The 22,832-nt window shown below is 41.0% G+C and overlaps 1 protein-coding gene across 1 annotated transcript in view; it reads left to right on the forward strand.

The window, feature by feature from the left end:
• Positions 1–22,832, forward strand: part of TRADD (TNFRSF1A associated via death domain) — a 35,998-nt gene that overhangs the window by 11,984 nt on the left and 1,182 nt on the right. Inside the window, exons 2-4 of the mRNA XM_063438722.1 lie at positions 11,132–11,270; positions 15,875–16,155; positions 20,461–20,656. Of these exons, the coding sequence (XP_063294792.1) occupies positions 11,141–11,270; positions 15,875–16,155; positions 20,461–20,656 (607 nt within the window). The 5' untranslated portion in view covers positions 11,132–11,140. The remainder of the gene's footprint in view (positions 1–11,131; positions 11,271–15,874; positions 16,156–20,460; positions 20,657–22,832) is intronic.

Raw genomic sequence — 22,832 nt, forward strand, 5'->3', positions numbered from 1 at the left:
TAACGCATGCGTGGGGTAGGCATAAGGCTATCCTAGATATAAGAGACGAATGCAAGTATTAAGAAAATTGGGCAGACAAGATGGGTCGAATGGCTTTTATCTGCCGTCACATTCTATGTTTTGGTCAAGACATATTCAGCTTTGCAAGCTGTTTTGAGATATACCCTCGCTGTAATGCATAATTAAATCCAGGCATGTTTTCTTTGGTTTATATCGGCTAAATAGTGATTTTTGTTTATTGTACTTGGGCAATGGAATGTTCCTTTAAAGTGTAGGCTGAGGCAGCTCTGTATTTACCCTGAGGCTTACAAGGCACTTGCCTTGGGCAGCACTTTCCAAACACCCCGGCAGATGTCTTGTTAGTATCGTGCCAGGAGTGGTTCAAGAGCTGGCTAGCTGGCCTCCTAAGAGCCCCCCAGGTGTTCGGCAGCGCATTTTACAGGCGGGCAGCAAGGGATCACTGGCCTCTGTGCTCTTCATGCTCTGCCCCCTCACACGCACTGGCATTACTACGATACCCAGCATCACTAAGCGGCGCACAAGGGAGCTAAGCAAGAAGATTACCTCGCCATCTCCATTGCACGTCCGCCTACCCAGCAGCTGCACTGGACCCCAGGGAAAGAATCCACTCTTCCCAAAGCTAGAGAGGTTGGGTGGATTTTGATTTTTAAAAAATAACAATTTGTGAGTATATGAGAAATGTGTGTGAGTGTGTCAGTATCAGTATGTGTGCCTGTCAGTGAATGTGTGTGAGTGTGTTGGTATCAGTATCTGTGTGTCAGTGAATGTGCCAGCATCAGTATGTGTGCCCGTCAGTGAATGTGTGTGAGTGTGTCCGTATCAGTATGTGTGTCTGTCAGTGAGTTGAAGTGCTGTTTAGCTAAGGCCAAAGTTCTCTGTACACTGTGTCAGTCCTGCTTTCTTATCTACAGCTGCTTTATTGGACCCTGCAAATTAAAACGTGTGTACACTGTATGGAAACCACTCCTTAAGAAAGAAAGCGCGAGCTAGCATAGACATGGGAGTTTACAATTCAGAATGTGACCAACATTTTTTATGCAAAAACTATACAAAATTGGGAGGTAGAAAAACACTGCTAATTGTTTATGTTATGTTGTGTTGGCTAGTTAGTTTGTTGTAATGATTCTCTAACTAGTATCCTTTTAATAAAAGATCATATCCGCGCTCAATTCAGAGAATAGAAATGTCTGTTATTCTAACTGGCAAAAACAAAGTATGTCAGTAGGAGGTTTCTAGATGCTAGCCTACAACAGCAACAGAACAGCAGTGACAGGCTTAGCACGTCAGCGAACTCTTAGCCTATTATTATTATTATTATTGCCATTTATATAACTCTACTAGAGTTTTTTATTACAGCCACCATTAAAGGTTACGTTTTACAATTTCGTTGTACATATGTATAGTTATGCATTAGGGGGCGCCCTTTTTCACTTGACCAGTTTAGGTCCACTTCTCAACTAACACATGTATGTGAGGGTTACCCCCTGTCTTGGTCGCCCCTAGACACACACCCAGTTGCTTCCCCTTTGGGGTACCCAACTACGGTACTCTATTTACTTACTTACAAGGTTTCAATACCTGAGTGTGTCCTCCACAATTTATTTCCGAGTGTGTTTCCTTTCTTCAATCAGTATGGCCAATTTTTTGAACCAACTTAAAGATCCGAACCAGTGGTGTGTGGACGCCGAGAAGGTGTTCACCGATAAGGAGAGCGTTTTCCTTTCTCAGGACACCAGCATTGACTCGAAGTTTAGAGTCATATCTAATGCATGTAAACAGCAAATTAGACTAGGATGGGAAATCTCATCCATCCAGAACTATCTTAATAAGTCGATGATCCCTAGGGGTCTCAGAATACAAGTAATGCCTAACATGCAGATGGAGGATACTGCCCTCCTAAAAGAATGGGAGGAAGCAGCTAATCTATGCTCCCGTACCTTCATGGACATCATCTGCAGATTTGAGAGCCAAAGGTTGGAACAAATTAATGCTAACGTCAAAGAAGCAGTTGAGGCTGTACAAAATAATAAAGACGACCCAACCTTTGACTCCCAAGAACTTAGGCTCCAGCAAAACCTGAATAAATATAAAGACACCATAAAAAATCGGAAACACAAAAAGTTTATAAGGGATAATTCAGACTACAAAAATAGACGAGTGTACAGAAGGTTCAGCAGGAAAAATACACGCACTGACTCAGACCAGTACTCAACATCAGAGTATGAGACATCTGACACAGACACTGAAGGGTCAAGTACAGGCTCAATACCCTCTAATGCTACCCAAACTAAAGGCATCCTAAAGAAAGGGGTGGCTTTTTTAGGCCAAAACCCCCGAGAGGGGGAACCCCAACCACAGTACAGGCAAACAAGATACAGGGGGAGGGCGCGCAAACGGTACTAAACACTAGCAACAAAGTCATCAATCTCTCTGATAAGGCACTCACTGAATCCCAGATTAAGGTCCTGGCAAAGGGGCTATCCTTTGTCCCTGTTCCTCCATTCAACAAATTTGAATGGATAAAGGATATTCATCTTTTTGGGAGGAGACTAGCCCTTCACAAATTCTTTCTCATAGAGAAGGAAAAAAGAGCCAAGGACCTGGGCTTCAGTGTAAGAGAATATCAATGCCTTAATGAACTGGTATCCTTACTGGATGAGAATGATGGTTTACCCACGTTGCCATACACTGATTTACGACACAAAAGCAAGTTCACGCCGAACATTAAAGACTTTAAAAACATTGATATGTTCGTAGAATCAACCTGCAACATGATACACGAGCTAAAGTTGGATTCCCTCCAACCCCGACCACACAGCAACCTCTCTAGAAATGAATGGCAGGCCCTGTGTGACCTACAAGGTGACGATGACATCATCATCAAGCCGGCGGACAAGGGGGGCAACATTGTGGTACTAAACAGAACACAGTATATACAATTAACTTTAAATATACTTAAAGATAGTACCACGTATAAACTACTTAGTTTAGACCCTTCAGTCAAATTTTTGTCGACCCTAAAAAACATTCTGGATAAAGCCTATGATGACAAAGTTCTGGGCAAATATGAACACACATTCATCTATGTAAAAAGCCCGACTGTGTCCACATTCTACTGCCTACCAAAGGTGCATAAGCAGTATAAGACCCTGACAGCTAGACCCATTGTGTCCGGTTCTAACAACTTAACCTGTAAAGCTAGTATCTACTTAGATAAGATCATTCGCCCCTTTGTAGAAAGACTACCCTCCTACGTTAGGGATACGAAGGACACTCTGAAGTGTCTAGCCTCCACCAACCTACCAAAAGACGCTATCCTGTGTAGCCTAGATGTGGAGGCACTATACTCGTCCATTCCACACTCTCTTGGGCTGAGACACATTAAACATTATCTGGAAACACGAGGGTCCATACACCAACGTCACACCTCCTTTGTACTGGACTTGCTACAATTTGTCCTGACCCACAACTTCTTTCTGTTCGATGGCCAGTACTACCACCAGGTACAGGGTACAGCTATGGGTACATCTTGTGCCCCATCGTACGCTAACCTGCACCTGGGTTGGTGGGAGGAGAATGTGGTCTTTACTGGCAGCAACAGCGAATACACCAAGTACATCTTTATGTGGAAGAGGTTTATAGATGACGTCCTGGTGGTATGGACGGGCACAAGGGAATGTTTTACGTCCTTCGTGGAGAGTCTGAACTCCAACGACCTTAATTTAAAGTTCACGATGGAAATAGGGGGATCATCCATCAACTTCCTTGACTGTACGTTTAGTACCTCTCCCAAACAGACCATTGAGACAACTTTATTCAGGAAACCCACCTCAACCAATACAATGCTGAGGTGGGAAAGTCACCACCCGACCACACTAAAAAGGGGCATCCCTATTGGACAGTACCTCCGTTTGAGGAGGAACTGCTCAAGTGAAGAGGACTTCATCATCCAAGCTAAGTCACTTAGGATAAGGTTTAAAGAGAGAGGATACCCTAATCGCTGTTTAAAACAAGCATACCAAAGAGCGCTACACAGCGATAGAATGGAACTCCTCAAGGATAAACCTACCCCCACTGAACAAGCCCCTACCCGGTGTATTGTGAATTTTGATTCAGGTTGGGACCAAGCAAAAAAGATAATGAGTAGATTTTGGCCACTCCTATCTCAAGACCCCCACCTTAAAGGGACTGTGACCCCGTATGTATCCCTCACAGCTCGTAGAGGTAAAAACTTAAAAGAATCATTAGTGCCTAGTCACTTCTCCTCCACAAAATCTGGCCCCAATTGGCTATCTGTACAAGGCACATACAAATGCGGCAAGTGCGTGGCGTGCAGATACATACAAAAGGATTCAAAGCACCTCACAGACTCTACTGGATCTACAGATTCAAAACGTTGGCCCCCAATGGGCTAAATGAGGGGTTCACTTTTACCCCCTTTATTGATAAATAACAACAGCAGGAAATCATACTTTTATAATTGTATTATTTATGTACATATCATTTATTTAGACTGTATATATATATATATATATATATATATATCTTACTTTATTCACTTAATTTTAGCCAAAGCATCGGTGAATCTCCGAACCCCACATACGCATGCTGGGCTACAATTTAAGGATCTATATCCATCTAATGGCGTACCATAATAGTCCCTTAACCTTAGGACTAGCCCAATATTGATACTGTGGAGTCATGTTCATGGGCACTATAGTTATTGTGCAGCCACCAAGTCCCATCGGACACTATTTAATACCCCCCTCCCCTCCCTTCGGACTCTTTTACTGGGCAGGATAACCAATATAAATCCGAGAGTGGGGAATCATCTACTAGACATTGACCCAATACTCTAACATGTAGCTGTTTTGGTATCATAACCAGTATAATCACCACTACTTAGAGTTTGGCTCAACTTAAGTCCTTGATTTAATTAGGACCCAACATTGGAACCAGTGACCATCGTGACTGTGCTCCACTGTAATAGATGTATAAGCCCTACAAATTGGATGTCTGTTTATACACTCATTCTAACCTCTCGATGATGTTTTTTCAAACCCTGGAAATGTCTGCCTGGATATGATGTGTCTAACTCAATGGCCGTGTGAGATCGGCACATACATGGTTAACAGACACACCGTTCTTTCACCAGACATTCACCAATCAAAGGAGGAATCGTCACCAGGGGCGGGGCTTCACCCGCGATCGGCCAATTCTGGCGCGAACGCGGTACACACACTCCCAGCATGAATCAAACGTAGTGGGATATTTAAGGATATCCCGTTGGGATATCCCGTTGCTTTGACCCACTGTTTAGCCTCAGACGAAGGCCCGTTTAGCAGCGCCGAAACACGTGTTAGGTAGCAGTAGGAAGGATAGTTCAAGTTTGGACACCGACCAGTTTAGTTTCTCTGTAAGATCAGCTAGCCAGTTCAGTATCATTGGAACTTCGTACGATTTAGATAAGGGGACGGGGGAACTGTGGGTGACGGGGATTTTATTAACCTTTCGTCAGATCCTGCAATTTACATTGCTGGTCAGTCTCTTCACAGAGCTGTCTACTAGATCTCAGGTTTTTTCCTCCCATTTTTTGTTTTCCGTCCCCTGGTGACAGTATTGCAACAGATGTTATGCAAACTGCCACTATGTATCCTTTTATTTACTTTACTCAGACTAGCTTTTGATCACGTGGACCCCTTCTATCACTACTTTCTGTTACAGTTTTTTCCTAAGTGTGCGCATATTTTTTGCTACTAGCAAGCACTGTATATAGGGATTGTACATAGTGACTACAGAAGCGGCTCATTTATATTTTGGTAATTCCAGGAGGGATTGCTGTTGAGAGACGGACTATACAGGTTGGGGGGATTTCTAGCTTTATCTAGCTCTATATCCTCTAGGTGATACCCTTAGGATATTTATCCCCTTCTAGACACTTATCCTCCTATTTTAAGTTTACTATTACTTTCTTTCTTAAACTCTCTACTAGAGTTTTTTATTACAGCCACCATTAAAGGTTACGTTTTACAATTTCGTTGTACATATGTATAGTTATGCATTAGGGGGCGCCCTTTTTCACTTGACCAGTTTAGGTCCACTTCCCATTTATATAACGCCAACAGATTCCGTAGCGCTTTACAATATTATGATCGGGGGGGGGTTTAACTATAAATAGGACAATTACAAGGAAACTTACAGGAACAATAGGTTGAAGAGGACCTTGCTCAAACAAGCTGGATCCTCAAGCTAATGTTATATGACCTACAGTATCAAAGACCCATCCCCTCCCTCTCTCAGTCTTAGATATAACAGAAAAACCATAAGTTACTTGGCAAATTTTTCCAATTCTATTATTCGATTTAATTATTTTCCAAAAATTAGAAATTCACTATGAATTTGGCTTGAATTCCCAACAAGTTAAACATTGGTGAATACCCCTGTGCAGGGCCAATCCTGGTGCAATGCGTCCAGGCGCCAGGAGGTGGGGCCCCTGAAGCAGAAACTTATTAACCAAGGCAGAGTAGGCACCTGCTTACCTGGAATCTAAAAATCAGTGAGAGTGTGCGTCTGTCATTGAGCGTGTGTTAGGGTGTGTGTCAATGAGTGTTTCACATCAGTGACATTGTGTGCCTGTCATTGAGAATGTGTGTCTCTGTCAGTGAGTATGTGACTGTCAGTGAGTGTGTTTCATATCATTGAGTTTGTGTGTCTGTCAGGGTGGTAAAATCAGTGAGTGTGTGTCTGATTACAGAATGGAGAGGGGAAGTTGTTGCCATAGAAACATGCATGTCTGGACATTCACAAAGAGGAAGGGTTTCCAATATGACCACACCCGCCTAAGGCGCCAAAATAAAATTATGCACTCAGGCGCCTGTGACCCTAGGTTTGGCGCTGACCCCGTGTATCGACACCTGCAGTTTATATTCTCCATGATTAGTTCTATGATTAACCTGCTCTGAGCCTTTTGTGTATACAAGATAGGGAACTGTGCTGTTAAAAATCATTTTAAAAAAACAAGATGTAATCTCTAATTGGGTGTTCTGTCTGCAAGCAAAATTAATCTTAAGGTATAGCATTTAAAGGAACACTACAGCGGCGTTAAGAATACAGATTTGTATTCTTAACGCTATAATGTCCCTGTCCCTGCTCGTTTTCAGGCAACCCCCCATGCAAGAATAAAAAAAAAAGTTTTACTTACATTTTTATAGCACAGAGGCTCCCTTGGTACTGCTTAGCTCTCTACCTCCTCCACCGATATCCAATGCTCCTCATAGAGGTACATTGGGAAACTAATGTTCATGCGCGGCAAGCACAACGAGCGCATTCATACTGAATCGGTGCTTTCCTGTGGGGTTCCGAGTCCTGTGACAGAGTTTTACAGTCATGCTGACAGACACTTTTACATTGCACAGTTAAGGGGACAGGGAACTGCACCCAGACAATTTCATTGAGATGAAGTGGTCTTGGTGACTATAGTGTCCCTTTTTAATTGTGTGTTTTGGTAAATGTTTGCAAGGGTTTGATTTGGATTCATATTGCAAATATTTGTGGCATTATTTTTACATATTTTTAGGATCAGCACTTTCTCCCGATGACATGCTGGTGCACAGCAGTTTAATAATAGTATTTCCGGTTTGTGAACATTTTCGGGAATTAAGTTTAGAATTACACCTATACCCAGAAATGACATGTCAGAGGAATGCAGTCAGTCTGAATGCAGGGAAGGATTTCTCTGAAATACTATTGGGGTGTATTTACTAAACAAGGAATTGTTGAGAATATAGTTAAAGGGACACTATAGGGTCGGGAAAACAAACCTGTATTTCTGACCCTGACAATGTATGTGGGTGTGCTTTATTTTTAAAGTAATGTGATTCAGACTGTTATTCTCTACAATTTGGATGTTTTATGCATATAAAAGCAATGGTTATACAGTTAGCCCTCAGTGACTTACCTGTTTACCGACTGCCCCGAATCAGAGTCTCATGAATTTCCTCAAACAAAGATTCAAAGGGATTCCCCACGTTAGGGAGGGATTCCCTGCTCTAGTCAGCTGGTGTATGTTAGGGGAATTCCCCTGAACATAGACCTGCTATCTAGTGCAGTGTTTCCCAACCCAGTCCTCAAGGCACACCTACCAGTCCAGGATTTAAGGATTACCCAGTTTTGTCTAAGGCGTTTTTTCTTTTTTTTTCTAAAAACACATTAGACAAAACTGGGTAATCCTTAAATCCTGGACTGGTAGGTGTGCCTTGAGGACTGGGTTGGGAAACACTGCTCTAGTGCATGTGAGACTTTGTTGTCTCACTGGTGTGAGGCATCCTCGCTTACCGCCCAATTCGTTTTACGGCCGAGTCATAGAAACAGAACTCGTTTGGTAAGTGATGAGTGCCTGTACTATATACACATGTAAATATAAATTTAATACACAAATATATGTATATATGATATGCATAATACTGTCAAAAATGTAAGTATTGTTTAATTGAATCAAACATTTTCCTCCCTAAGCTGCACACACTGCAACACACAAGCAGACACTGCTATTGTGACACAATCACTGCTATCCATACCCACAAACACACATTCTGACCCATGTACACACAGACAAACTAACACACTGACCCACCTGCTGTACAGTCCCATTAAATATTTCACTTCACCAAATTCTTGTTCAATCATTTCTCTCCCAATCTTCATGCTGTCCCTTATCCTTGACTACAGTCAGACTTGAAATGGCATACAGAACATGAATTATTTGTAATTTAACTTCCTGGAAACTCTTATGTAATATATTGTGACTATTCTTCTAACAACAACAAAAAAAAAAACAACAACAATTCTATACATTGTTTTTTATTCTGGACAGCAATCTGTCTAGAATAAAATACAACTGCTATTTTACATTCTCTGGCCACCTTCCTCGACAGGAGTGGGCAGGGAAAAGAGCAGGCATGTAGGGGTCCCAGTAGTCAAAGGGGCGGTCTCATCTGCAAAGAGTGCCAGAACTGCTTATCAAAGGAAGGGACTGTTCAGCCTGTGAAGGGGGTGGTCCCATCATCAATAGGGTTGGCCAGGCTCACTAATAACTTGCCCCCTACTATAGACCATTCATCAAGTGCTGCTAAAGTGCTCCGTGCGTGGTCCTAGCACCCAGATTTAAATTGCAGGACAGGTCCCTGGGATTTACATTTCCTGGGGCAGTACCCCAAAATGCGGGGTTATTGGCACCTATGATTTTATCCAACCCTCTTAACCACTGGAGCCTGCTAGCCCCGTTCCCTGGTAATGGGCGCCTGGTCTCCTCTGAATCATGGCTTATGGTATTCAGCAAAGCTGCAGAAGCTTGATGCTGATCCTGCAACTCATTCATTGGCGGAGGGCACCAGCTGACCGTTCTCAACCAACGAATTAGATACTGTGCATGGAAATTTGCACAGAATTGACATAAGCCAGCCGAGAACTCTAGTTCCAGGTTGGCTGGTGAAACTGCAATGACTCTGCCGGAGGCGAAGTCACATCTTCGGCAGCAAAGAAATTAAACTCTGTACGCGCAATGTTTCACTTTGACATACAGACTCCTGGCACCATGACCACTTCAAATCACTAGCCTAGAATAACACATTAATACTGCCACTATAATAGCAATATTGCACTAAAATATTTAGAATTACAACTATATTTTATCTTTAATACTTTTGTTATATTTTATTTATTTATAAAATATTTTACCATTTACCAGGAAGGATACATTGAGATTTTGCTCGATTTCATGTATGTAATAGTATTATTATGTCTATTATATTTAGCAGTACTTTAGCTATGCTTTTCGGTTTTAGCATTACATCTCGTATATGTATATATTTTTTTATTATTGCCATTGATATAGCGCCAACAGATTCCGTAGCGCTTTACAATATTATCTGAGGCGTGGATTTAACTATGAATAGGACAATTACAAGAAAACTTACAGGAACGATAGGTTGAAGAGGACCCTGCTCAAACGAGCTTACAGTCTATAGGGTGTGTTATATTCAATGATATTACAACTATTGTAAATGTTAACAGTACTGCAGCAGTTACATTACGCAGCGCTATTAAAGTAATTCTATTAAGGAATATAGCAAATCTATACATATGTATATATACACAAACACACATCATTGCAGCTACTATGTTAGTAACATTTTAATGGTTGGACTGGGAAAAAGTCCCAGGCATTTTAACCCCCTAAGGACCAAACTTCTGGAATAAAAGAGAATCATGACACGTCAGACATGTCATGTGTCCTTAAGGGGTTAAAGCACAGCAGCTTAGCATAGAAGTATAGAATGTGACGGCAGATCACCATTTGACCTATCTAGTCTGGCCGATTTTCTAAGTACTTTCATTAGATTCGAACGTTCCATAACATTGGGACTTTAAATCAAGCACGCCAGGCAGACAGACAGGTTCATGGCCTGCCCCAACATACAAGACAACACAGAAAGTCTTCTCTTCATAGTCCTAAAGCCCGACACACAGCTTGAATGTATATAATGCTATGGAACAACCCACTTTCAAGCTTCATCATTTGAGAAAGAGACTATGGGTTAGGGCCAGGAGAGTTTTAGCGAGGGTAATTAGAGTTCCCATCTGGCTGAGAATCATGGGAGCTTCAAATCGACAGCAGCTTTAACCCCTTAAGGACACAACTTCTGAAATAAAAAGGAATCATGACGGAATATATCTGTCATGTGTCCTTAAGGGGTTAAGACAGATAGCCCCCAAGTAGACAAGTAGAAGTACCTCTGAACCCGAAGACTCCCCTTTATCTCCACCCATATAACAAGCTGAAGAGCTTTAGGAGTGTTCCTTCGGTACAATATGTAAAATGTAAATGAGTAGAATTTTTTTTTAAAAGGTACTCCCAATTCTATTGTTGGCTTAGAAGTGTCCTTTTGGACCCATCAACTTTGTTGCATTGGTTTAATAACTAGCTGAAGTTGTAAGTGTAGATTCATAAGGACAGGGACATCGCACCAAATGTGTAAATCTAATTGGGATTTAGGCTGGTGAGAATTTGCAAGAGATAATATATAACCTTTTTTTTGCTGTTTTTTTCCAGGCACTAAAGATGTCGGCCATGCCCCTTGAGTGGGTTGGGAGTGTTTATTTCTTCATCCAGTCAAAGCAGATCCAACTTTCGAATCTGTATAAAGACCAAAAGCTGCGTCTGTACCGAGCGCTCAATAGTGCCCTATCAGGTAACCTTGATTCTCCCTAAGGACTGTAAGCCGTTAGCTTGGCCAAAATACTGTTTATGTACAAAGTTTTTCATTGGAAAATTAAATAAAAATTCAGACAATCAGATCTAGTGGAAATAAGAGCATGGCTCGGATGGCGGTATTTAGGGGATGGCACTAAACTCAGTTCAGGGCAAAGACTTCTCATTGAGTTGCATCGGGAAGTCAGTGATTGGACGGCCACAGAAAGTCTGGGCGGGGTTAGAAGGGGAGGGCTTGCAAAGGCTGCAGACAAGAGATCTGCAGCTTTTGAAAGTGGTTTTTAGATATATCACCAATGAAAAATGCATAATTAAACGCATGCATGTTTTCATTGGGGGGGGAATACCTACTAAAAAGTCTTTAATTTTAATTTGGGCAGTTAAAGATCTCTTTTAAGATGTCATAATGAGAAGATTATGTCACAACACTGGCTGCCCACTCAAACACTACAGGTGTCCTGTAGTGGTTATGGTGACAGAAGTGCTCGCCCATTGTAAGAAGTCAAGCGATTAAACAATGTACCCGGTGCCCACTGTGCACTGCTCCTGCCTCAACTACTGTAGACAGAGAACCAGAGGCACTCTGTCTGAGCTAAGCCTGGCAGTGTAAAGCTTAGCTCATTGGTTAGCTGACCTCTCCACTGGCAGTAGTGGAGTTGGAGAGTGCAACCCAGCGGACTCGAGGTAAGAAATTAAACCATTCTAAAACGGTTTGAGTGCTTACAATGGGGCACTACTGGAACCATAACCCCAACAGCGTGGTTATGGTGCTTGGAGTTTATCGTTAAGACTAACCCAAGCAATGTGCTTTAATTTACCAAAACCAACAGAAGAAAAACTTAAATCTGAATTTCGCTTTGATTGGAGAGAAGACCACCTGGTGTACCGTGGAATCAGATTTACTAAAAATAAGAAAGAACTATTTTTCTCAAACTACACAAAACTACTTAAACATATTGAAAAACAACTGAAATCGTGGGGAAACATGTTCCTCTCTTGGGTAGGAAAAATAGCAGCAATCAAAATGTCTATTATACCAAAAATGTTATACTTATTTAGATCATTACAAATTAAAATCCCGCAAGTGTATATATCATAACGAAGCCGCACGAGCATCTAACTTTCCTGACTGTCTGTTGCCTAACACGTGTTTCGGCTAGCCTCGGAAGAAGGCGCGTTTCACAGCGCCAAAACAAGTGTTCGAAGCTAGTGCGGCTTCGTTATTATCTCTAGCTAGACAGTTAGAATTGGATTGAATTTTCTTTTACTCGCAACAAGCGGTATTGAAAGCGGGATTGCACTATACTTGGGGATTTAGTCTGGGTTTCAAGGGAAGTTGTAAGGGATGGTGCCAGGGATGCTCTAATTTGGTGACTCTCTTCTTATCCTCCCCCCTCTCCTCATACACCCATATACATACTTTTTCGTGCAGAACCTAGTTGCAGCTATTTTCTTTCAAGCTATATACTTTACTCTAGAAATTGATATTTGCTATAGCAACTTTGCACTCAATCCTCATTTATACAACCCTAGCTGTACCAGCAAGCACCAGCTTACTCATCTACAGAAGCTGTAGCAACTTTATACCAGATCACTATCTATTCAATCTGCATCAACAATTTTTCTACTTTATACTGTGTAGCTATTTTCAGTATTATCCCTACATAATTACTATTTCACACTTATCTGCCTGCTGTGTAACAAATTGTTACACTCTGTAACTCTATTAGACCTCACTAGTCTTTACTAAGAGATTTCCAGGCACTGTGATTTAGTATAATAGATGGGAACCTCTCTTCAATAGCTACCAGCAGTGTATAATAACGATTTTGGCACCTATATGGGATCTATCTCGATTTGAAGACTCCTTATTGAGCTTATTATAAAGCATCTTCAAGATTTATCCATATCCCACTTATGAGCTAATACTCTCTCTCTCCTGACTCAGATATTATCATTTTACTTTATTTTGTTTATTTTCTTTATTTTGAGGATCTTTATCTTACTCTAGTGCTATTAAAAGCTAAGCTTTAATATATACACATCCACAAGGGGGCGTCCAACTCCTCTCAGACCGACCAGGTCTGTTTTTCTTTATTCACAAATGTGAGGGTTATATCCCCTATATTGGCCGCCCCTGACACACACCAAGCTGATTCCCCTTGGTGTATCTAGCTTTCTTCTCTTCTCAGACTTGTTATGATAACCTTAATAATTTACAAGAAATTACTACATGGAAATTTCTGACAGACTGGCAAACGGATATTCAAGAAACAATATCACAAGAAGAATGGAGGAAAATCTTTATAGCACATGAAGGACTCTCTTCATGCGCTGCACATTTTGAAACATCCCGAAAGATACTATACAGATGGTATATGGTACCAACCCGTCTTAGATCAATTTACCCGGAAACAGAAGACATATGCTGGAGGTGCCATTTACATAAAGGTACCATGCTGCACATGTGGTGGTCATGTGAGAAGGTAAATACTCTCTGGAAAGATATAGAATTAGTAGCTCAGGAAGTTACATCTTATAAGATTGAACACACACCGAAGATGATACTCCTTAAAGCCCTTCCAGGAAATATAGACAAAGTCTCACGAAAAATCATATTTTTTCTCTTATCAACAACAGCAACACTAATAGCCAGAAATTGGACATCTTCAAACATGCCATCTTTACAAGAAATAAAAAAATTAATGACCACTACAGTGGACTATGAACTTATCATGTGGAATCAGACAAAAATAGGAAAATTAAGTAGCTGATAAGTGGCAGACTTATTTTCAATAACCTCCTTATTAATTATGAAATGTGAAAAGTGAAAAGATATTGGATCAGAATCAAAATCAAGCTAACCAATAATTAACAAAACAAATGTATATCGGCACAGAGATTTTATTTTTCTTGTTTCTCCCCTCTTTTTATCTATTTATTTATTTCCCCCTTTCCCTACTCGGGACCCAAATGGATTTATGATTTAAATATATTCAATATTAGAACTAGATAGCAGCTCAATAAAATAAATATATTGAATATAAGATAAGTTAAACCTTAAGATAAATATCAAATAGACATTATTCTAGTTTGAACACTATATAGAGATGATTTACATAATATGTTTTAAAAAAAAAAGTGAATGTATGTTAACTCAACCCCCTCTCTTTCCCTTTTTTCTTTCTGTACCTCTTTTTTGAATTTAAAAAAAAAATGAAAAAAACTCCAATTGGAAAAAAAAAAGACTAACATTCTTTGTACTGATGCACAAATAATCAAAGGGAAACTGTCACATCTCTAAAAATTATACCATTGAGTAAAACCTTAAAAATCACCCATAACTCCTCATTTAAACCTTTTTATCATGTAGTGTTCTGTTTTAAATCTATATTAAAGATGTAGAAATTGACATCACACTATAGTTATGTTAATGCATAGCCAAAGTGAACCTGTCAAGACAGTTTTCTAACCATCTGGCTTGACCCCTATCGTGCAGTTAGGTGTTTCTTCCCTGAATAATGTTAAAAACCTCATATTTTAATTTATTTCCATTACCTGTCTCCTGCTAAGACCAATCAATCATATTTACAGTGGGTGTTACACGTGCTGTAAGACACACGTCTCCTGCTTACCCGTTTGGGAAGCACAGACTTGCTTCCCATTCTATGTTAAAAGTCTCCATCCCTTTATGTTGGCTATGTGTTAATAAAACTCATCTGTTCTCTCTTTCCATTCTCCGATTGCCTGTCCAAAACCGCTGCAATAAATAATTCTGGCTGTTTTTCTCCCCTCTCCATGCTTGCAGCTGGTACTGCTCTTATGCAGACCCTTTGATATTAGGGGTCTGATTGGGCGTGCAGCCAGTAAATTGCAACTTACTAATAATATGTAACTAAAATGTAATTTAGAACAAGAACAATGTATCTTATTTACAAAGACTGATTTCTTAACACATTAATTGTAGTTTAAAGGCACATTACTGGGAGTATTATTGCTGTTAAGCTCGGTTATACACTCATGCACACCAATATTATATTTGAGGGATTTGGACCCAAAATAGGGACACTTGGGATGTATGATATTCCCCTCCTGGTCATTGATTATTTCTGCCTGACAAATCAAACAATGACTGACAAGGAGCCAGGATGGAGGCGTTCAGTCCTATGAAATCAATAAATACAGCCGTGTAGATTTCTACATTTAATATTTTTATTAGAACTCACCAATACATATTTGTTCAGCATATGGGATAAGTACATATAATCTGAAAAAAAATCACTTAAATATAGATTTTGATAGCATAAGAGACCATCTGATCCCTCTCACCCGTTCATATGAACTGTCATACAAAGTTTGCTGGTTTAATTTTGCAGATACCTTCTTATGCCAATAAGTCCTGAATGCATTTTGTGTACCTTGTTCACCCAGGTGGTCCCTGAACCTTTCTCTGACTCCTGACTCTTTCTCTGCAGTTGTAAAATAAATATATAGTTTGTATCTCTCGTATTGTTTTACCTATTGGGACCTTGGACTCTCTTCCTTTTCCAGAAGTTTACAATCTTTTCCTTTACTTTTGGTTAGAGTCCAGTGAAAACTGCGAAGGCTCCATAGAGATATTAAAGATTCACACGAGTGACGTGGACCTGATCCTGTATCTAAAATTCTGCAGCCAGCGGCTATGCCAGAGATTTCTCCAGGATTACAAAGAACACAGGGTGCACGAGCGCATACAGAATAATCTGGAGTCTGACTTCTCGCAAGGAACAGTGCAGGTGACTCTAGAGCTCAAGGTTGACACTGCGACCCTCGATGACCTACTGGACAAAGAAGATCAGTGCCTGAAACACATTGCTTCATTAAAGGTAATTTCTTCCATTAAAGATGATCATCCTACCATTAGAATGGTAGTTGGAGAACGCACCCTTTTTTTTATTTATTGTTTTGCGCATTACAATTATCAGACCAGGTTCCTTTAGCATGGCTTAATTTTATAAAAGTACCAATTTCAAGAGAAGTTAGCATTTTCATAAATCCCCTTAATAATACTTCATGGCTGTCAAACAGATACCCAGATTTCCTGCCCCACTCCCCTGCAACAAGGAAAACATCTGTATTAAAGTTATTAACAAACACCGAGGTATATTAAAAGAAAGAACACAGATATTTTCTACCTGACAAACCTAAAATAGTCTTTAGACAGTCTTGTAGCATTAGAAGAAAAATAGTAAAAAGTTTTAAAAAAACCCTCTCCTAAAAGTGCTTTTTTTTATAGAGATTAATGAGAGATTAAATTTTTTTTTTAAGTAATTCTTGCCTGGCCTGTAGGCCAGTCAGTCGTTGAAGTGGAGCCTTACAAGACTCATATTTCTTTGGTATTTCTTTGGTCAACATATCGTGCAAAGCCTAGGTTGGTCTGGAAAATAACAATAGAAGACAGATTTAGATAATGCCTTAGTTCAACAACAAATATCAAATGATAACCCATCTGGAGAAAAGGAATGCACGTCCAAATCACAGATGTCCGAAACTCTCTTCAAGGAGATGAAACATATGAGCAAAGCCCGGAAATGGTACAGGAAAACAGAGCTTTCTAGGTGTCCTCAAATTTGTATGGTGGTGAGTCAATGTGGAAAACAGAAAACCGAATATAGTGTAGTATATTCTATACTTTGTGAGGTAAAATAAGAGAAATGCCACTTACAATTTTCTGGAGCTTATGTACAGCTCCAGTATGATCCTTGCCTGTGGATATGTTGCTCAGCTTGGTTCCTTGAAGATGGTAGGTCAGGGTCAAGAGCCAGTGGAGGTGTTGACCGTTTACGGTTATTTCCCTCCAAATTGCTACAGATATTCACCAATTACATAAAATGAGAATAAAAACAGAAAATAATGCTCTCTGTTTTGTTGGTGTAAGAGCAAAATAAAAGGAGGTATACTGACATATGTAGAGCAAAACATTAGGTTTTTGCTTAATCGTGTGTTGCATAGGTGGTTTACTCCCCACCACGGAGATAAAAGGCATGGCCCCTCTGGATAAAATCTTCAGGGAAAAAAAAACAGGAAGGTCCAGGTAAGGTTAAAAGATACTCCTTCAGATGGATAGTCCAATCGAGGTGACAGTGACAAAGTTAGATCGAATGAGAGAGGATCCGGATGTCGACCAAATAAATGATAAGATGAAGGCGACCACTGGTTTCATGAACTTCGTGAAGCACCACGGGCGCATGACAGACCAAAAGGAAGGCCACTACTGACTCTGCCACATGAATTTAAGCTAGTCATGATGAGCTTTGGCACTGTCTAGTAAACATCTTTTAGATCTAATTTGACCATCTAGTCCACTGGCTGGAGCAAGTCTTGAGACAGTAAATGCCATCTTGTAGTGATGGTATGCGACAGAAGCATTCAGAGGTTTGAGATTGATGACTGGACAAACTCTGCCTCCTTTTCTTGGGAACCAGGAATATATTGCTGACAAATCCTGGGAGTTGTCCAGAATCCTCTCGAGAGCATCCTTTGCTTCGAGCTCCGCAATCTCTTTGGATACCAGGGCCCTGTCTATAGAAGACAAAAGCATCTTAGGCAAGAAAATATTGTACAGGTAATGCCACAAATTCTATACGAAGTCTCAGTACTGTTTGAAGTACCCACACATCTGATGTAACAAAAGGCCACAGTTGGGAAAAATACAGTCTGCCACCCACTCCTTTAGGGATAAAAGCAGAGGTTAGAGAACTTACCATATGGTGGACGTCTGGAATTCGCACCTTTCTAGTGAGCAAAAAAAAACATTTTAACAAATATCTTGTGCACGTTGATTTGCACCTTGTCTAAAGCCGTGAAAGTATGCATGTGGGTTTAGTTCATTCATGAAAGACTCACCAAATAATAATCCCTTGGAAAAAGCCCTGGGCTCCTTGAATAGAAGACTCACCGGCTTAGACTCAATCTTGAACAGAATTGCCTTATGGTGCTCTGTAGCTAGTGCCGTGGATCCACTGTGCAACCATGACCTGGTACAGCATCTGTTTAGAGGCATTCACCTCCTCCACCATTTGAAACATTTTAGCTAGAGGGCCCCAAGTGTCCAACAATTTGTCCAGGCAATTACACAGGGAATATTCCAGCAAACTTTACCTAAGAATTGAACAATTTGTGGATCCACCTCTAGGATGAGACACTTTATCACGTATGGGTGGATTAGGGCATTCTTCCCTCATCTTATCCAGACTAGCCTTTTCCAAAGGCTTACGGATCGTAATGCCAAGTATTAGGCTGTATGGTCAGAGGGAGCCCACTCCATTGAACGTGGATGACGTATGTCGTCCAGGACAAAGAGTGGTTCCCACTGGGGATTTAGGACCTCCCCCACTTCTGGAATCTTGGCTTTGGTGTATTGATCTCCAGCTGGCTTGTCCTATCTGCTCAGGTTCTTCCGAAGGCAGGTTACTTAGGTATTCTGAGGAAGAGTCATAGGAAGCCTCCTCCACCTCACTGTCCGAGTCAGAATAGTCATTTAAGAGACAATTTTTGCCTGGCTCCAGGCTATCCGGCATGGTGCTAGGACACCATCAACAAGTGGTGTACTGTCTTTTAAAGGAATCGTGGAGGAATGCTTGTGTTTCGCCAGTGCTTTACAGCCAGAAGGCTTACGCTTTTGGTCCTTGGCTAGAGGGGCCTGCAGCAGAGCCTGGGTCATAATATGGAAAATAGAGGAAAACATCATCCCTATAGTGTAAGTCAAGCCCTGCATCACCAATCTCATCATAGTGGAATCCAATAGAGCCTGGAATTCCTCTGGAGCGGATATATCCACTTCATCCCCTGAGTTAATGAGAGAGAATCTGTCAGACAAGTCTGGCAGAGGTGACTGGGGGATGTTATCATTAGGTGACTGCATTGCAGTAATCACAGTGGAACAAGAGCCATGAATAAAACTGATCAGAGCAATATTGGCAGACAGTAGAGGATGCTCTGGACACTGGACTGACCAGATGGTCAAAACCACAGGTAAAAAGCAGTGGCACACAAAGCCACAGCACAAAAGCAGTGGCACACAGATGTAGGGGCTGATAAGCAACCAACAGGGACAGGGCAAGCCTTGCACAGTCCCTATTAGTGAAAGAATAGATGCCCCACTAAGCAACACTATCCACTTAGAACAGGGTTGAGTAACCCACAATCTATATCAAAATTAGCTAAATGAGAGAGGAGGGTTCCCCTGGAGCGGAGTGCAAACAAGTAGTTAGGCAGAACAGAGCAGGAGCAGTCAAACATCAGTCACCAACAGAAGGAGGAGACAATTCCAATGTTTTAGCAGGCCTGTCAGTCAATGTTTTAGCAGGCTTGTGATATGGCCACCATACAAATGCATACACATGCGAGCAAGTCCCCTGCGAAATGGCCACTGTGCATTAAAAGAGAGCGCCAGCGTGGCCAACACCACCAAAATGGCCGCCATGCAGCCACCAACTAGACATCCCATCACACTAGAGCCTAAAAAACGGTGAAGAAGAGGGGAAAACACCAGGGCAAGCAAGTAAAAGATGAGTAACACAAATAGACAGTAATTGATTAACACTACAATTTGTGTCTTTGGGTACTAGCTATTAGGAAAAAAAGCCCAGGTATCCAGTATGCTTCACTGAGGGATCAGGAAAGAAAGGGGAAGTGATGTAATAGCCTTTTATGTCCTTGGGTCTGGCCCCTGTCGCTAGGTCACATAATGTTTTACCCATTTTGTTCAATGTTTTCTTTGTTTTTTTTCAACAATGTTTTCTTTGCTGCTGAGGGAATTAAAGCTCACCTCTATGTCTAAAAAAAAATCATAATACATTAGTAAATAAAAAATATATTTTTTCATTTATTTTTTTAATTCATAATAGTTTTACCACTTCCCTCATGTGAATAGCCCTTTATGATATTCTCACAGTTTCGTGGTTACATTACTCAAGATCAGAACGTAAAGTGACAATTGCCAGGAATTCAGAGTGAATTTCAAATGCCAAAATAGCAAAATTAGAACATGTCTATTTTCAGCTCCCTGTTTTGGCTTTAATTTTGAAATTCAACTTGAATTCCTGCCAATTCTCACTTTAGTGAATAACTGCTGTGATCGACTTTATTGATTTTTGCATCATTAATCCAAGATTTTCTGACATTTCCAGCCCACCTACCAGAAGGATGACGAGCTAGTCGAGCTGGACAGCATGTTTACAAATATGACGTTGGATCTGAATGCTCAGAGAAACAATGTGGCTTCCTCTGAGAGCTCCAGTACCACCTCTACTCCGAACTCCTTACATTCTATCAAGAACGTTCCAACTGAAACAAGCACGTTCCAATTTCAAGACCAAGAGTATGGTGAGTTATATGGATGAACAGAAATACGACATATGTTTGTAAAACTACTGGACCCCCATGAACAAGTATTCAGGTTGTGAAGGTTGGGGGGCCAGAGGATTAGGCAAAATTCTATTTGTAGTATAGACACTGCTTCCCTGTCCTATGTTTATTACCCAGTTCTCTGCTGGAGCAAGGCTGTGCAAGTCACATGCAGGGAGGTGTGACTAAGGCTGTATAATCAAAGTGATTTAACTCCTTAATGGCACAGAATAGATTATTAATACTGCAGGAGCTTAAAGGGAAACTCCAGTGCCAGGAAAACAATCCGTTTTCCTGGCACTGCAGGATCCCTCTCCCTCCCACCCCCCAGTTGCTGAAGGGGTGAAAACCCCTTCAGTCACTTACCTGAGGCAGCGACATGTCCCACGTCGCTGCCTGCTCCTCCCCCGCCGCTCCTCATTCTGCATCCGTCGGCCGGTGGGCGAGACTGATCCCGCCCACCGGCCGAGGAGACCTAATGCGCATGTGCTCCCCATAGGAAAGCATTGAAAATGAATTTCAATGCTTCCCTATGGGGAAATGAGCGATGCTGGAAGTCCTCACACAGCGTGAGGACGTCCAGCGACGCTCTAGTACAGGTTTTCTGTGCTATGGAGCAGGAAGTTCCCTCTAGTGGCTTTCTAGTAGAGGTGGAGTTAACCCTGCAAGGTAATTTTTGCAGTTTATAAAAAACTGCAATAATTACACTTGCAGGGTTAAGAGTAGTGGGAGTTGGCACCCAGACCACTCCAATGAGCAGAAGTGGTCTGGGTGCCTGGAGTGTCCCTTTAAAGGGACACTATAGTCACCTGAAGAACTTTAGCTTAATGAAGCAGTTTTGGTGTATAGAACATGCCCCTGCAGCCTCACTGCTCAATCCTCTGCCATTTAGGGTTAAACCCCTAGTTTATGAACCCTAGTCACACCTCCCTGCATGTGACTTGCACAGCCTTCCATAAACACTTCCTGTAAATAGAGCCCTATTTAGGCTTTCTTTATTGCAAGTTCTGTTTAATTAAGATTTTCTTATCCCCTGCTATGTTAATAGCTTGCTAGACCCTGCAAGAGCCTCCTGTATGTGATTAAAGTTCAATTTAGAGATTGAGATACAATTATTTAAGGTAAATTACATCTGTTTGAAAGTGAAACCAGTCAATCATAGCCAGGGGAGGTGTGGCTAGGGCTGCATAAACAGAAACAAAGTGATTTAACTCCTAAATGACAGTGAATTGAGGAGTGAAATTGCAGGGGAATGATCTATACACTAAAACTGCTTTATTTAGCTAAAGTAATTTAGGTGACTATAGTGTACCTTTAATCTCTGCTGGAGCACTAGACATACAAAATGCTAAATATATGTATAATATTTTTATTGAGGAAAAAATAAAAACTAAACGATACAAATTGAGAATTCAAAGTGATTTCAAGTGGAATTTGAAATTTAATGCCAACATAGTCCAGAATAGTCCAAATAAAAGCATTGCTGACTTAGAAACTTTTTCGGTGGGTAAAGAGCGTGGGCGGAGCCTGACCCAGCGCCGAAGGACATCGGCGCTGGATTCAGGTAAGTGACTGAAGGGGTTTTTACCCCTTCAGCGCCACGGGAGGGGGGCACTCCAAGAGCCTATAGTGCCAGGAAAGCGGGTTTGTTTTCCTAGCACTATAGGATCCCTTTAATGAAACCGTTTTGGTGTATATGTATAGATCAAGCTCCTGTAGTATTACGAATATATTCTGTTCCATTAAGGAGTTAAATCACTTTGATTATACAGCCTTAGTCACACCTCCCTGCATGTGACTTGCACAGCCTTCCTGAACACTTCCTGAAAAGGTTCCTTTATTGTACAGTCTAATCTAGAAATTCTTATCTCCTGCTCTGTTAATAGTCTTCTAAATCCTACAGGAGCCTCCTATGTTTGACTAAAGCTCAATTTACAGAGAAGGAGATACAACCTTTTAAAAGCACTTTAACATCTAATTGAAAATGCATCCATTTTTTTCATGTAGGTTATGTGGCTAGGACTGTGTAAACAGAAACAGTTTCAATAGTGATGTAACTCTTTAATGGCAGATAATTGAGCATTGAGACTGTGGGGGAATGATCTATAAACAAAACCTGCTATAGTGTCTCTTTAATATTTTAAGTAAATTTTGT

Source organism: Pelobates fuscus, chromosome 12 (assembly GCF_036172605.1).
Source record: "Pelobates fuscus isolate aPelFus1 chromosome 12, aPelFus1.pri, whole genome shotgun sequence".
Lineage (NCBI taxonomy): Eukaryota > Metazoa > Chordata > Amphibia > Anura > Pelobatidae > Pelobates > Pelobates fuscus.